This window comes from Phyllobates terribilis, unplaced genomic scaffold (assembly GCF_046119375.1).
Source record: "Phyllobates terribilis strain yellow unplaced genomic scaffold, ASM4611937v1 Scaffold_2__4_contigs__length_985480577, whole genome shotgun sequence".
Taxonomy (NCBI): Eukaryota; Metazoa; Chordata; class Amphibia; order Anura; family Dendrobatidae; genus Phyllobates; species Phyllobates terribilis.
In genome coordinates, this window is record NW_027362762.1 from 932,356,706 (window position 1) to 932,374,035 (window position 17,330).

Here is a 17,330-nt window from a genome sequence, read left to right on the forward strand (position 1 = left end):
CCCAAGCAGTTTGCCATACAGTTAGGGTGCAAGATTTTCAACTTATCTCAGTATGTGGGAATCCTGCCTCCCCTATCAGTCGTGGGGTTCCACAATCCTCAACGCATTTCCCCATATCGTTTTAGGTTCATCAGGAGGAAAAATTAGAAAAAGTTTGATGAGGTGTCCTGCCGATAGCCTGCAGTCCATTTAATTCTGTCCCTCTCCCTCTTAATATATCCACCTCTACAGGTGTATTTAATTAGAGTCCACTCCCCCAAACACAAAGGTAAGTATCCCCCCGTTGATATCAATCGCGTGCTTATCCTTCCCTCCTCTAGTGCGCATGTCTGTAAACCCGACATCCACTAGAGGTACTTTGGGTGTACTGCGCAAGCGCGAGTGCCGTGTCTGACGTCAGGCATTCAAACACGCCTCCACTCCAGAGGAATTCACGGGATAGCCGCACACAGTGAAGTCCGCGCATGCGCACCCGTCCACAAAGATAAAGCGGACGGAGAACACTGCGCAGGTGCCCCAGCGTGGTGCAGCCACACATAATGGATCGAGGCACCCCCACAGACGTTGGATTAAGGGGAACAGTTGATTACCACCCCAGCATTATATCACAAAGGTCTATGGTGTGTGTGTGTACCAACCGATATTCAATTCTAAAAGGCAGGCAGAAAATAAGGGGAATTAATTCCAGCAGTTCCAAAAGCCGCATAGCAGGAAAAGGGGGATAAATCATGCATTCCATTAATTTATATAAAGGGGAATATATGTGGGAACAGGAGGGTTAAAGAGGGCATGTACTGGGTGTCTGAGTTATAATAGAACCTCTGATATAGACAGTGATAAACAATAAACTTATCCACGATAGTCAAAATAGAATTATACATTTAACCATGCTGGCTGGTGGTAGTAGTCCCTATCAATCAAATAAAGCAGCAATAATTCTGTTGTTCATTAAGACCATTCGGAGTCAAAGCGCCCAATCTAAAAATCCATTGGCATTCTTTTTGGAGTAACAACCTGTTCCAATCACCCCCCCTCTCATTTTTTCGGATCACCTCTATAACACAGAAGGAGACCGCATTTACGTTATAGAGGTGATCCGAAAAAGAATGCCAATGGATTTTTAGATTGGGCACTCCAGGCACTCCTCGTTTCATGGTACAGTGGGATCACTAATCACGCTCACGCCAGTCAGTCCGGGCTCGAGCGTAACACGGACTACTACAACCAGTCTCTGAATCAGTCCTGTCTGAGTCTCCGTGTCAGTAACCGTTCTGCAGTGTATCCTGAACCTAGTACTCTGACTGGAGCCAGAGTCTGTGTAAGCAAACCGTTCTGCAGAGGATCCAGAACCTGTTAGTCTGAATGGAGCCCTAGTCCCTTCTGTGTCTGCGTACCTGACCCCTAGAGTCAGCAGCTGCCTTATCGGGGACTGCTTTGGAGTGGTACCTGGCAGCTACCTGCAGCAAAGCCTGTCTCCGCCATCAGGAGATCTAGTGAACACCTGGTAGCCACTTAACTACGCCCCTCCTAGGTAAGCCCGACCCCGTGGCAAAGTGGGTCCACGAACCACGTGCGTCACCTGTATGCGTAATATCCTCCCGCAGCTATTAGAGATTTTTAATAATGCACTACACTAGGGTAGATCACCACCATCCATGAATGAGGCCACCATTGTAGTGATGCCAAAAGAAGGGAAAGACTTGCTACTTCTGGAATCCTATCACCCTATCTCACTTCTCACCATTGACATTAAGATCCTAGCAAAATTACAAGCTAATAGAATTAATTAAGTGATAACGTCTATCCTCCATCAATACCAGGCCGGCTTTATGCCGAACATGTCAACGGCGGTTAATATCCGCAGACTATTTCTAAATAATTTATCTTGGATTAAACATCGGTACTCAGCACCTCCCAGGCTAGGATTCGGGTTAGCAATCTTATTTCAGGATCTTTCACTCTGCAGAGAGGCACGAGACAGAGGTGCCCTTTGTCCGCGGTGCTGTTTGCGGCGATCCATGTTTCCACAGTAATCCAGGTCTTCTCACACTGGAAACATCAAGAAAAAATTGCATTGTATGGAGACGATGTGCTTCTTTTTTTTGACAACTGGCCGGTATCACTGGCAACAGCCATGGACATTATTAACAAATATGGCTTGCTGTCTGGTCTTTCTGTTAACTGTAGCAAATCGGTACCTAATATAATGGGAAAGAAACCCCCCAATGAGTTGGTAGCTGCAGGACAACTTATTTAAATACTTGGGCATAATAGTGAGTGAAGACATTTCGGACTACGAATCCCTCAACATTGACCACCTCAGACTAAAATAAGGGCCTGGTGTAAACTACCTCTATCGGTGGTGGGAAGGGCCAATTCAATTAAGATGATCTTTATGCCACAGATGCTTTTTTTTCTACATAATGCACAAATATGGCTTCCTCTATGGATTTTTTACAAAATAGACAGCATTTTTAAAAGAATACAACTTGAGACCCTTCAGAGGCCCAAAGAGGATGGAGGCCTGGCCAGTGGCCACCCCAGATCCTCTGATGTATTTCCTCTTCTCTCGATTGTAGTTTGGCCTGTGCGTTCTCAAATGCCAGGATTAAATTTCAGTCCTAGCCAAGCCCTGGCTGTAATACTATAAGATCAGCAGAATACGGGGTGTGCACACTTCATTTCAGGGTAAATTATGAAATCAAGAGACAGATAAAAAGAGAAGAGGTGGCTCATAAGTGGGGAAAGAAGCAGATTTCTCTAATAAGATATATTATAGCATTTCTAATATTCGCTTGTACTTTTGATTTATACTAAGTTGTGAACATAGCAGTGGCCATGTAACTACCTTATTAGTGTACTAGATGGTGGCCCGATTCTAACGCATCGGGTATTCTAGAATATGTATGCGGCCGACCGGGCGCAATCAGCAGAACGTTGTTTAAATTTGCCGCCAAAGTCGCTGATTGGTCGCGGCCGGCGACCGCGACCAATCAGCAGAGCGTTTTTTAAATTTGGCGCCAATAATGCTGATTGGTCCAATCAGCAGAGCGGTGTTTAAACTTGGTGCCAATCTTGCTGATTGTTCCCGGCCGGCGGCCGCGACCAATCAGCAGAGCTTGTTTAAATTTGGCGCCAATCTCGCTGATTGGTCCAATCAGCAGAGCGGTGTTTAAACTTGGCGCTAATCTTGCTGATTGTTCCCGGCCGGCGGCCGCGACCAATCAGCAGAGCTTGTTTAAATTTGGCGCCAATCTCGCTGATTGTGTTGTTTAAATTTGGCGCCAATCTCGCTGATTGGTCGCGGCTGGCGGCCGCGAACAATCAGCAGAGCGTTGTTTAAATTTGGCGCCAATCTCGCTGATTGGTCGCGGTCGGCTGGCAGCCGCGACCAATCAGCAGAGCGTTGTTTAAATTTGGCGCCAATCTCGCTGATTGTGTTGTTTAAATTTGGCTCCAAAATCGCAGATTGGTCGCGGCTGGCGGCCACGACCAATCAGCAGAGCGTTGTTTAAATTTTGCGCCAATCTCGCTGATTGGTCGCGGCTGGCGGCCACCACCAATCAGCAGAGCGGTGTTTAAATTTGGCGCCAATCTCGCTGATTGGTCGCGGTCGGCTGGCAGCCGCGACCAATCAGCAGAGCGTTGTTTAAATTTGGTGCCAATCTCGCTGATTGGTCGCGGCTGGCGGCCGCGACCAATCAGCAGAGCGGGGTTTAAATTTGGCGCCAATACTGCTGATTGGTCGCGGCTGGCGGCCGCGACCAATCAGCAGAGCGGTGTTTAAATTTGGCACCAAAATCACTGATTGGTCACGGCCGGCCACCGCGACCAATCAGCAGAGAATGGTTTAAATTTGGCGCCAATAATGCTGATTGGTCGCGGCCAGCGACCGCGACCAATCAGCAGAGCGGCGTTTAAATTTGCCGCCCATATCGCTGATGACCTCGCGCCGGTCATCTCCCTGCTGCATCGCCGCTGACCTCCGTCCCGCAGATGAGCCGCTAACGGCCGCCATCTTTTTTCAGAAATCCCGCGTTGCTGATTGGCCGCTGCCGGACCAATGAGCGATGCGGGATTTCCAGGACAGACAGACAGAAAGACAGACAGACGGGATAAGACGATTATATATATAGATTCTTAGATAACAGAGTTAGGGTCTCCTATTCAGGACCCTCATATAATAGTCAGAGATGAGAGCGGCTGTAACCAGTCGTGTGTAACCAGTGTGACTGGCCATTATATCACTGGACAATGCTTCTTGTCTCATCCTAAAGATCACTGAATGTAAATTCAGAGCTCTGACAGTGATAAATGATCCCCTCGTCCCTCTGATTGGTGCTACTATCACTCAGTGTAATTCCAGCCATATAATAGAGTCCAGTGCGGGACCCTCAAATCCCCCGACTGAGTCCTAAGAGGAGGACGACTGAGCAGCATTTGACTGTAAGTAATATTATTTTCTCCTTTGTCTATCACTGTCCTTATCAGCCTAGATTGCTATTGTCGACTTCTCTCACTGCTATGGTTGGGCACTGTATAAGGGGCATTGTACAGTAGGCACTGTATATAGGGCATGGTATAGCTGGCTCTGTGCATGGGTACAGATATGGTGGTGAGTGCATGATAAGGTCATACATCACTGATTGATAATCTCTGAAGATGTGGTATGATGTCTCCTTGGCTGTATGCTCTCCTCAGAATTACGCTCCCCTCCCCCAATATCTGCTACTGCTCGTGCTGTGTGGTATTCCATATTTTTGTATTATTGTGGCCTATAGGTGCAGTGATGTGCAAATAAGAAAGGGGCTTTCACGGGGATACTGCAACAGAGTGGAGTCAGACAATTGCAGCATCTGGTGACACATACACCTGCGGTAGTTAGAACGGCTTCAACGTCCTATTAGCAGTTTTGGCTTTCTTTGCTCTGTTTCTGCAAGGGTTAAACTGCTTAGTTGGACTCCTGGAGTACTCGGTCTTATTGTATGAGCTGTTCAGAGTTGGTTACTCCCTGCAGGTGTAAGAACCCTCCTCCTTGCTTCTTTCTTTGCCAGTGATAGCTTACCACTTCCTGGTTTGGAGTTAAAGGAGAGTCCAGAGTTAGGAGCAGATGGTTGGAGTAGTTTTTCAGGAGATTTCTGTGTGTATTCGGTTTGTGTGCGTTCCTCCTTATCCTTTTCCCATTTGGTTCATCCCACCTACTCTTCCCTTATTTCCCACAGTTTTGTGAGTGTATATTTATGATTGTGATTTTCCTTTATCCCTGTCTGTTTTCCCCTTTCTGTCTGGTTTGTGTTATTCCATACACTTCTGTCCCATTCCTCCCTGGGTGGGGGAGGAAACAGATAGGCATTCAATCGGTTCTTCTCTAGGATCTGCTCATTCGATTCTTCACTTGGGTCTAGTCATTCTGTAATAGTGAGGAAGGGTGTAACCTTCCCCTGGGACTGAAGTAGTTAGAATTACATATCCCCGTAGTTAGGCACTCTCTGAATTGCTATTAGGTCAAGTTACGGTGTTAATTTCAGTGACGCAGTCAGTAGAGTAAGGGGGAAACATAGTGACAGTGATAGACATTGGGCATGTCTAGAGGTTAGATATAATTCCTTGTGGGGCTGCAGTACTTTTTATCAGCCACAAGATGCCACTGCTGGGCATAGTTGTCAGTGAGAGGCAAGGCAGTTGCTAAGCAGATGGCTTAGTGGGTGGAGCCTCTGGGTGTGCTAAAAATAGCTGCAGACGTTATTTTTGAGTTCAGTTGAAGCCCTGTCAGGGATGTGACAGGAACTCTTACGTGTGGACGTCCAGGGAAATTGGCTGCTAGGGTAGATGGGGGCTCTCTACCCTCAGACAGTGAATCCGTAGTGTGAATATCTCCTCCCGCAGGAGTCCCATTAGCCGGCCGGAGAAACTCAACGGAGGTATTGAGGACCCGGGGCACTTATAGTCTGCAGGTAGCAGAGGAAAATAGGACTCCAGGATAAGCCGTGAGGGAGATAAAGGATCTGGGCACACTGTCGCTGGTGAGGAACCGTCTCTTAGGCTAAGGAATAGAAACAGAGAGCTTCACTTAAAGAGGGCACCAGGGCTGAAGATGATTTTAGCACCTGTATGGGAGACAAGAACCTGTTGGGCCTTATCCAATATACCAGGCTGTAAATATTGTAATTACTCCTTTCCCCCAAGTAAAACCCCAGTTATGGTTAATAACTTTGTCTCCTCTGAAATTATTACTGCCCTGGCCCAGAAGAGAAATGTCTGGAGACAGCTGCGACCGGATGGTGTGAAGTAAGTGAAGAATGTCACATGCACAGCCACACATCAGAGGAAGGACACAAATTGTCTGTAAGGTGCCAAAGTGAGCAAGGGCCACAACTCGCCCACGACTACCTCGCTGGGGCACCTTACATTTTGGTTCTTGTCTGGTCACTCGAGTCTGGTCATTCATAATGGTGGCTATAACCCAACCTCGCTGCACCATGCGTCTGTCCTGCTACAGATTCAAGTGCCAACTCCTCAACTTGACTGCCCTCCTGGGACTTTTAAAATTACTAACTGCGCCACAGCTATCACCTGACCTGGTTTCTCCTCCAATCTCTTTCCCAAGGGAACATGCATTTCAATCTTCAGTTCCTGCTGATGTTCTCTGCTTTCCCTTTTCCTATCATCTTTGATCAGCAGACACTCTGTTAGACATAAACAATGTGAGCCTTCTCACTTTTCCATCTCCTTACAAAGACATCACTAAAAGTTGGCAAGTATGATTGTAACATACCTGGCGGCGTCCTTGCATAGTGGTCCATCTCCCACTGTGCAAGAGCGCGCACTTGATCTCCAGTCCAGACTGCCACTCTGGCGTCTTTCCATGTTGTCTGCTTTGCTCTTGCTGTTTAGGGCGACGCCCGCTGAACTTCCTGTTTCTTGTAGCTGCTGCTGACACTCCCCTGATGCGTCCTCAGCCTATTGCTGTCTGTCACCTGGTATTTAACCCAGCTCCTCCTTGGAATCCTTGCCTGAGCATCTTGTTCTGTCAGTTGGCTTCTTGTCACTGATGTGCCAGGTCCTGTCTATGTTTCCTGCCTTGCGGTATCAGTTCCCGTGTTTGAACTGTGTCCTGTCTGTGTACTCTAGCCAGCTGTCTGTCTGCCTTCCTGAGGCTGTATTTCCAGGCCTGTCAGAACACGCTCCTAGCCTGTTCGTCTCACCCTCTGGGGGGCGCATACCCAGACTCGCTCCTGTATTTGTTGCAGTACAGTTCTTGTCTGAACTGTCTCCTAGCTTCCTACCTGCTTGTCTTTATGTCTGTTTGTTCCCTTTTTCTGCAGTGTCTGAACCAGCACTTGGCTTTACCTAGGCTCGTTCCTGCATTTTGTTGCAGTAACTGTTCTTGTCTGAACTGTCTCCTAGCTTCTTACCTGTTTTGTCTTTATGTCCGTTTGTTCCCTTTTTGTGCAGTGTCTGAACCAGCACTTGGCTTTACCTAGGCTCGTTCCTGCATTTTGTTGCAGTAACTGTTCTTGTCTGAACTGTCTCCAAGCAGCTTCTTACCTGTTTTTATGTCCGTTCGCTCCCTTTTTCTGTAGAGTCTGAACCTGCACCTAACTTCTACTCGTTGTCATTGTACTTCCGTTTGAGAGTTGGAGTCCTTTCGCTACTTCTTTGCAAGTACCTTGTGTGTATCTGGTTCTGCCTTTCTTTTCCAGTCTGTTCCGTGTGAACAGAGCTCTGTCCCCTTTGCTTTGTCTTTGTTTACCTCTACGGCGATTTATCTCAGCCCTGTCCACCGTGTCTGCGGTTTCGCTCTGCTCAGCCTTGTCCACCGCGTCTGCGGTTTCGCTCTGCTCAGCCTTGTCCACCGCGTCTGCGGTTTCGCTCTGCTCAGCCATGTCCACCGCGTCTGCGGTTTCGCTCTGCTCAGTCCTGTCCACCACGTCTGCGGTTTCGCTTTGCTCAGCCTTGTCCACCGTGTCTGCGGTTTTGCTCTGCTCAGCCTTGTCCACCGCGTCTGCGGTTTTGATCTGCTCAGCCTTGTCCACCGCGTTTGCGGTTTCGCTCTGCTCAGCTTTGTCTACAGCGTCTGTGGTTTCGCTCTGCTCAGCCTTGTCTACCGCGTCTGCGGTTTCGCTCTGCTCAGCTTTGTCTACAGCGTCTGTGGTTTCGCTCTGCTCAGCCTTGTCTACCGCGTCTGCGGTTTCGCTCTGCTCAGCCTTGTCTACCGCGTCTGCGGTTTCGATCTGCTCAGCCTTGTCTACCACATCTGCGGTTTCGTTCTGCTCAGCCTTGTCTACCGCGTCTGCGGTTTCGCTCTGCTCAGCCTTGTCCACCGCGTCTGCGGTTTCGCTCTGCTCAGCCTTGTCCACCGCGTCTGCGGTTTCGCTCTGCTCAGCCATGTCCACCGCGTCTGCGGTTTCGCTCTGCTCAGTCCTGTCCACCACGTCTGCGGTTTCGCTTTGCTCAGCCTTGTCCACCGTGTCTGCGGTTTTGCTCTGCTCAGCCTTGTCCACCGCGTCTGCGGTTTTGATCTGCTCAGCCTTGTCCACCGCGTTTGCGGTTTCGCTCTGCTCAGCTTTGTCTACAGCGTCTGTGGTTTCGCTCTGCTCAGCCTTGTCTACCGCGTCTGCGGTTTCGCTCTGCTCAGCTTTGTCTACAGCGTCTGTGGTTTCGCTCTGCTCAGCCTTGTCTACCGCGTCTGCGGTTTCGCTCTGCTCAGCCTTGTCTACCGCGTCTGCGGTTTCGATCTGCTCAGCCTTGTCTACCACATCTGCGGTTTCGTTCTGCTCAGCCTTGTCTACCGCGTCTGCGGTTTCGCTCTGCTCAACCTTGTCCACCGCGTCTGCGGTTTCGCTCTGCTCAGCCTTGTCCACCGCGTCTGCGGTTTCGCTCTGCTCAGCCATGTCCACCGCGTCTGCGGTTTCGCTCTGCTCAGCCCTGTCCACCACGTCTGCGGTTTCGCTTTGCTCAGCCTTGTCCACCGTGTCTGCGGTTTTGCTCTGCTCAGCCTTGTCCACCGCGTCTGCGGTTTTGATCTGCTCAGCCTTGTCCACCGCGTTTGCGGTTTCGCTCTGCTCAGCTTTGTCTACAGCGTCTGTGGTTTCGCTCTGCTCAGCCTTGTCTACCGCGTCTGCGGTTTCGCTCTGCTCAGCCTTGTCTACCGCGTCTGCGGTTTCGATCTGCTCAGCCTTGTCTACCACATCTGCGGTTTCGTTCTGCTCAGCCTTGTCTACCGCGTCTGCGGTTTCGCTCTGCTCAGCCTTGTCTACCGCGTCTGCGGTTTCGATCTGCTCAGCCTTGTCTACCACATCTGCGGTTTCGTTCTGCTCAGCCTTGTCTACCGCGTCTGCGGTTTCGCTCTGCTCAGCCTTGTCTACCGTGTCTGCGGTTTCGCTCTGTTCAGCCTTGTCTACCACGTCTGTGGTTTCGCTCTGCTCAGCTTTGTCTACCGCGTCTGCGGTTTCACTTTGCTCAACCCTGTCCACCGCGTCTGCGGTTTCGCTTTGCTCAGCCTTGTCCACCGCGTCTGCGGTTTTGCTCTGCTCAGCCTTGTCCACCGCATCTGCGGTTTTGCTGTGCTCAACCTTGTCCACCGCGTTTGCGGTTTCGCTCTGCTCAGCTTTGTCTACCACGTCTGCGGTTTCGCTCTGCTCAGCCTTGTCTACCGCATCTGCGGTTTCGCTCTGCTCAGCTTTGTCTACCGCGTCTGCGGTTTCGCTCTGCTCAGCCTTGTCTACAGCGTCTGCGGTTTCGCTCTGCTCAGCCTTGTCTACCGCGTCTGCGGTTTCGCTCTGCTCAGCCTTGTCTACCGCGTCTGCGGTTTCGCTCTGCTCAGCCTTGTCTACCGCGTCTGCGGTTTCGCTCTGCTCAGCCTTGTCTACCGCGTCTGCGGTTTTGCTCTGCTCAGCTTTGTCTACCGCGTCTGCGGTTTTGCTTTGCTCAGCCCTGTCCACCGCGTCTGCGGTTTTGCTCTGCTCAGCCTTGTCCACCGCGTCTGCGGTTTTGCTCTGCTCAGCCTTGTCCACCGCGTCTGTGGTTTTGCTCTGCTCAGTTTTGTCCACCGCGTCTGCGGTTTCGCTCTGTTCAGCCTTGTCTACAGCACCTGCGGTTTTGCTTTACTCTGTTTGATTACCGCATCTGCGGCTCTGAACTCGTCTCCCAGTCTGTACTGGACCCTACCCAGCCTGCGCTCTAGCCTGCCTGTTCCTGTATTCCCCGGTGTGGGTCAACAGCCGTGTCCGGAGTCTGACCTGGAGTAGACCCTGGTCGTTGCTCGGTTCCTCCCTGGTGCACTGGCGTCGTATGCCGTCGTGCAACCTTGGTCGGATCGAGCAGATACTTAGTTACTCCCCTCCAGGCACTCTCCGGTTCATGGCACAGTGGAACCACTAAACACGCACACGCCAGTCAGTCCGGGCGTGTGCATCACAGCATGCTCAGGCCATGGTTCCCGTTGAGCCCCACAGCCTTTGCCCTCTGAGACCTTTTTCAGCGAATACTTGCATCTGGAAGAAATATATTTATTTATTTATTTTTTTGCTATAAGCTGAGTTCCAGGCGAATTACGCACCCGTCCAGATGGAGCTTTCTGCACTCGTTCCTATGGATCCGCCACGGTACTATGGGGATCCAAGACTGAGTCGTGCATTTGTGGAGCAATGCATGCTACACTTCAAGTTCTACCCTCTTTGTTTTCCCACCGATCGGGTTAAGGTGGAATTCATGATGTCTTACCTTGCGGGTGATGCCTTGAAGTGGATCACCCCCCTATGGGATGCACAGGATCCTATCGTCCTGGACATAATGGCCTTCCTGGTGGCCTTTCTAATGGTCTTCGATGAGCCTAACCCGAAGGCTCCTGCTGAAACTTCACTTCCTAATATCCCGGAGCAGCCCCGATGGGTAATGTGTGTGGGTAGCGCACTAGTCCTCCTGCCCGATGAGACTACTGCCCACCCAGAATCCACACAGGATGACTACGCTCTCCGGAATACTTCTCCCAACCTCAAGAGGCAGACCAGACGTGCTAGGCGTAGAGGCAAGCCGTCATGCCAGGGTCTGTCCTCCCAAAGACCTCCTGACCCCAACCTTGAAGTCCCTGCTGAAGCTTCACTTCCCAGTATCCCGGAGCAGCCCCGATGGGTAATGTGCGTGGGTAGCGCACCAGTTCTCCTGCCCGAAGAGACTGCTGCCCACCCAGAATCCACACAGTAGGACTTCCTGCACCCGGTATCTAATGCCTCGCCCGCTTCGTCCAGTGAGTCCGACCTAGTGTACTCCGAAGCAGAGGTTACCCCCGAGTCTCTACACCCCTCCGACCAGGCAGAGGACCTCCAGTTGTCTCCTGAAACCTTCAGGGTGCTACCTGGTAGCGAATGGACAGAGACTTTCCTATACTCGGTACCTGATGCTTCGTCCAGTGAGTCCAACCTAGTGTACTCCGAAGCAGAGGTTACCCCCGAGTCTCTATACTCCTCTGGCCTGGCGGATGACCTCCAGTTGTCTCCTGAACCCTTCGGGGTGCTACCTGGTAGCGAATGGACAGAGACTTTCCTATACTCTGTACCTGATGCCTCACCTGCTTCGTTCAGTGAGTCCGACCTTGTGTACTCTGAAGCAGAGGTTATCCCTGAGTCTCTGCATTCCTCCGACCCGGCGGAGGACCTCCAGTTGTTTCCTGAATCCTCCGGGGTACCACCAGATAACAAAGGGACAGTGACTTTTCTACACCTTGTACCTGATAACTCGCCTATTTCATCCTGTGAACTTGACAAGATGTACCCCGAAGCAGAGGTTACCTCTGAGTCTCTGCAGCCCTCCAACCCAGCGGAGAACTTCCAGTTGTCTCCTCAACCTTTTGGGGTGCTACCTGATAATAAGTGGAGAGAGACTTCCTTGTGTGCTGTTCCTGGTACTCCACCCGTTTCGTCTGGTGCTGAGGATGGCTGGATAGGAGGTAGCATCCTAGCTACCCTGATGAGACCAGTTTTGTTTTTTCCTGTGGACAGTAGAAGTAATCTCCTTGAGGAGAAGGATTGGCCCTCAAATTCCCTGCGGAAGATTCTGGCAGGCCTGAAGAAGAGGGGGCGTAAGGGGGGGTACTGTAACATACCTGGCGGCGTCCTTGCATAGTGGTCCATCTCCCACTGTGCAAGAGCGCACACTTGATCTCCAGTCCAGACTGCCACTCTGGCGTCTTTCCATGTTGTCTGCTTTGCTTTGCTCTTGCTGTTTAGGGTGATGCCCGCTGAACTTCCTGTTTCTTGTAGCTGCTGCTGCCACTCCCCTGATGAGTCCTCAGCCTATTGCTGTCTGTCACCTGGTATGTACCCCAGCTCCTTCTTGTAATCCCTGCCTGAGCATCTTGTTCTGTCAGTTGGCTTCTTGTCACTGATGTGCCAGGTCCTGTCTATGTTTCCTGCCTTGCGGTATCAGTTCCCGTGTCTGAACTGTATCCTGTCTGTGTACTCTAGCCAGCTGTCTGTCTGCCTTCCTGAGGCTGTATTTCCAGGCCTGTCAGAACACGCTCCTAGCCTGTTCGTCTCGCCCTCTGGGGGCCGCATACCCAGACTCGCTCCTGTATTTGTTGCAGTACAGTTCCTGTCTGAACTATCTCCTAGCTTCCTACCTGTTTTGTCTTTATGTCCGTTTGTTCCCTTTTTCTGCAGTGTCTGAACCAGCACTTGGCTTTACCAAGGCTCGTTCCTGCATTTTGTTGCAGTAACTGTTCTTGTCTGAACTGTCTCCTAACTTCTTACCTGTTTTGTCTTTATGTCCGTTTGTTCCCTTTTTCTGCAGTGTCTGAACCAGCACTTGGCTTTACCTAGGCTCGTTCCTGCATTTTCTTACCTGTTTTTATGTCCGTTTGCTCCCTTTTTCTGTAGAGTCTGAACCTGCACCTAACTTCTACTCGTTGTCATTGTACTTCCGTTTGTGAGTTGGAGTCCTTTCGCTACTTCTTTGCAAGTACCTTGTGTGTATCTGGTTCTGCCTTTCTTTTCCAGTCAGTCCCGTGTGAACAGAGCTCTGTCCCCTTTGCTTTGTCTTTGTTTACCTCTTCGGCGATTTATCTCAGCCCGTCCACCGCGTCTGCGATTTCGCTCTGCTCAGCCTTGTCCACCGCGTCTGCGGTTTCGCTCTGCTCAGCCCTGTCCACTGCGTCTGCGGTTTCGCTCTGCTCAGCCCTGTCCACCGCGTCTGCGGTTTCGCTTTGCTCAGCCTTGTCCACCGCGTCTGCGTTTTGCTAAGTAAACTACAGGCATTGTCATGTTTGGGCTGCTGCACTGATTAAAATTATACCTGAGGTGAAGAATTCTGTTTTTGTGTAATCAGAGTTTGCAGTTTTTGAGTTAATGAGATTCTTGTGCTTCCGGGCTGGACTGTAGGCAGGGTCTTATCCTGGTGCTTTAGGCAAGAACAGCAAGAATAGACATGTCCACAGGCTGCCCTGAAGCACAAGTATGTTCCTCATCATACAGACAGCCAGAGACAGAGAGACAGCCAGAGCCAGAGAGACTGCCAGAGCCAGAGAGATAGCCAAAGCCAGATATACAGCCAGAGACAGAGAGACAGCCAGTACAGCAGCCCCAACATTACACTGCCTGTAGTTTACTTAGCAAAATCCTGCTGACAGGTTCACTTTAAGAGAAATTGATGACTTCCTTTACTGTAAATAGGAAATTCTCTTTTAGTGATGTGCATCCTGACTTGAAAAAGAGTGAAATGATTTATCTAAAATAATTCCGGTGGAATGAACCATGGAGAAAATTGGGAGAAAGCAGAAAGGTCAATTATGTCATCAATAAAGGTCAAATATGACCGTGATATATGAGAACATGAAAATGAGACGCAGAACTACAATGTCCTGCTGATTTACAACACTGACTGCCAGTGTCAGAAAATATCATTACTCATCTGTCCACTAGGGGCGCTGTTGTTAATTCTGTGTTCCTGGATGATGCTAGAGCAGGGGTCTCAAACTCAACTGGGTATATGGGCCGCACACGGAAAAACATTTAATTTGGGGGGCCACATTATTTGCATGACAAAGTGACATTTTTAGTGATACCATTTTATTTTCTATACACCTTTTGAACTGGTCCTCATCTTGCAGACATGGTCTCCCATCCAGGTCCCCCATATTGCAGACATGGTCTCCCATCCAGGTCCCCCCATATTGCAGACATGGTCCCCATATTGCAGACATGGTCTCCCATCCAGGTCCCTCATATTGCAGACATGGTCCCCCATATTGCAGACATGGTCCCCCATATTGCAGACATGGTCTCGCATCCAGGTCCCCCCATATTGCAGACATGGTCCCCATATTACAGACATGGTCTCCCATCCAGGTCCCCCATATTGCAGACATGGTCCCCCATATTGCAGACATGGTCTCCCATCCAGGTCCCCCATATTGCAGACATGGTCCCCCATATTGCAGACATGGTCTCCCATTATGGTCCCCCATATTGCAGACATGGTCCCCCATATTGCAGACATGGTCCCCCATATTGCAGACATGGTCCCCCATCCAGGTCCCCCATATTGCAGACATGGTGCACCATATTGCAGACATGGTCCCCATATTGCAGACATGGTCTCCCATCCAGGTCCCCCATATTGCAGACATGGTCCCCCATCCAGGTTCCCCATATTGCAGACATGGTCCCCATATTGCAGACATGGTCCCCCATCCCGGTCCTTATTTTGCTGGCATGTCCCCCCCCATACTGCACACAGGGTCCGTCCCGTCCCCCCATAATGTGCACAGGGTCCGTCCCGTCCCCCCATACTGCGCACAGGGTTCGTCCCGTCCCCCCATACTGCGCACAGGGTTCATCCCGTCCCCCCATACTGCGCACAGGGTCCGTCCCGTCCCACCATACTGCGCACAGGGTCCGTCCCGTCCCCCCATACTGCGCACAGGGTCCCCGTCCCCCCATACTGCGCACAGGGTACCCGTCCCCCCATACTTCGCTCAGGGTCCCCGTCCTCCCCTACTGCGCACAGGGTCCCCGTCCCCCCATACTGCTCTCAGGGTCCCCGTCCCCCCATACTGCGCTCAGGGTCCCCGTCCCCCCATACTGCGCTCAGGATCCCCGTCCCCCATACTGCGCTCAGAGTCCCTGTCCTCCCATACTGCGCACAGTGCCCCCACCCCCCCATACTGAGCACAGGCCCCCCCCATACTGAGCACAGGTCCCCCCCCCATACTGAGCGCTGTATTTCACATGACAGAGAAAAAAAAGATTCTCACCTGTCCTCCGTTCCCACGACGTCCTTTCTGCACCTGTGGCCCGCAGGCACAGACCCCATAACGATCGCGGCACTCTCCAGCCACCGCCGACATCAGCGCTGTAATGCAGTGTATTGCCGCGTAGAGACCGGCTCTCTGCTCAGCAATACCAGTGCCAGCCGCCGGCCTATCAGAGGCCAGCAGCTGACATCTGCGCATGGCAGTGACGTCATACGCCGCTGCGCTGAGACCCATTCGTCAGCTGCTGGCCTCTGATAGGCCGGCGGCTGACACTGGTATTGCTGAGCAGAGAGCCGGTCTCTACGCGGCAATACACTGCATTACAGCGCTGATGTCGGCGGCTGCTGGAGAGTGCCGCGATCGTTACGGGGTCTATGTGCCTGCGGGCCGCAAGAAGCAGCCAAAGGGGCCGCATGCGGCCCGCGGGCCGTGTGTTTGAGACCCCTGTGCTAGAGTCTCAGTATAGTGGGACACCATGAACATGAGTAGTTGTCTTCTCACACGTCACACTACCGTCTTCCAGATATGACTTCTGCACAGTTTGCTGGATGATTATGGCTGTTTTACAGCAATTATCCTCTTTTACCAACAGTCCAGATTTTGCTGGTACAATCCAATGAAATGCATCTCAGGGGTGGGGTTTGTGTAAACCCCTCATAAAAGCGCAGGTTTTTGGGGGTGCACACAGTTGTTTTTGAGCCATTTCCATGTTGATCTGCCAGCGTTGCACTAAAATGCCATATGTGAATGACTCAATAATGCCTGACACAGAGGCTCCAAAGTGCCTGGTACCAGGGATGTACCAGGTCGCTGTCACACTTGGGTCCCCATACCTGAGGAAGCCCAATAGTCTCATTTTATAGTTGAAGGCCTCAGTAACAGAATTAAAATTGGTGTCCAGGATCTTCAAATATTCACAATTTGACAACTGAGGCAACTGCAGGCAGGCAATGCCACTGCTCTGTGCTATAGCTAGGTTCTCTTGAGTCCTACTTTTGGTCGTTCACATCCAAGAATGTTTTTGGAGGAACTTTTTATGGCAGGGAACATTACCGAATTCTCCTGCTGTCATCATAATGGTGGGATTGTCGACTTTTTCCATGAGCTGTGATCTGTGCGATCATCCGGTGCTTCTAATGCCTCCAACTTCATCTCTTATCACACTGAGGTCTTTTGTAAGATTTATATAAAACCTATGAAAATAAATTGTGGCCATCAGATACAACGCCATGTGAGGACATCGTACGATGGTGTACATAATACTGTACAGAGCTGTAGGGAGTCACCATAGAGGGTCTTACACATGGGTCTCCCGAAATGTCCAAAGTAGAATGAGATCTTCCCCATTACATTATCACTATACAATGCCCGCTGTACCCATCTCCCGCCTGTACTACCTGATGATGTCCATCTATGGGGCATAAACCACCTCTTATATACATGCACTTTTGTTTCTAGAGATATGACTGACAGAGTACTGGTGATCGGTGGTGGAGAGACTGAAGAAAGTCTGTGCTGGGCTGTGGCACAATCTGCTTATGTAAAGCAGGTTCTCTGTGCACCAGGGACTGAAGGAATGGCCGACACTGGGAAGATAGGTAAATCAGGTAAATGGACGCTGGTCTTCTGTATCAGGAAGCACTAGAGGATGCAGTAGATCCTCCCAGATTGAACGGTCTTTAAAAAAGTCATCAGAACATGTGCTTTGATATGTGGTGTATTCATGTATATATATGGTGTCATTATAGGGTATGTACACGAGGATACATATACAGTATATACTGCATATATATGATGTAGGGTGTTGATGATCGTCTTCATATCTTGTGTTTTATGCCCCACAGCGGTGATAACCAGTAACCCAGCAATCCTAAAGCAGTTCTGTCAGGAGCACAACATCAGCCTGGTTATTATCAGTTCTGTGTCTCTTCTCACTGCCGGTGAGTATTACTATTCCTGTATAATATATTAAAGAGCTTCATTTGGAGCCACAGTTGTCATTCGTGAGCCTCAAGCATAACATGGAAACCACTCTCCATATATTGTGAAGTCTTCCGAGCATGGACTCAAGCATGACACG

The 17,330-nt window shown here is 50.5% G+C and overlaps 1 protein-coding gene across 2 annotated transcripts in view; it reads left to right on the top strand.

The window, feature by feature from the left end:
* Positions 1-471: 471 nt before the first annotated feature.
* Positions 472-17,330, top strand: part of LOC141237437 (trifunctional purine biosynthetic protein adenosine-3-like) — a 94,415-nt gene continuing 77,556 nt past the window's right edge. For both annotated transcript variants that reach the window (XM_073668341.1, XM_073668342.1), the window contains exons 1-3: positions 472-620; positions 16,709-16,857; positions 17,095-17,190. In XM_073668341.1, the coding sequence (XP_073524442.1) occupies positions 16,713-16,857; positions 17,095-17,190 (241 nt within the window). In that variant the 5' untranslated portion in view covers positions 472-620; positions 16,709-16,712. The remainder of the gene's footprint in view (positions 621-16,708; positions 16,858-17,094; positions 17,191-17,330) is intronic.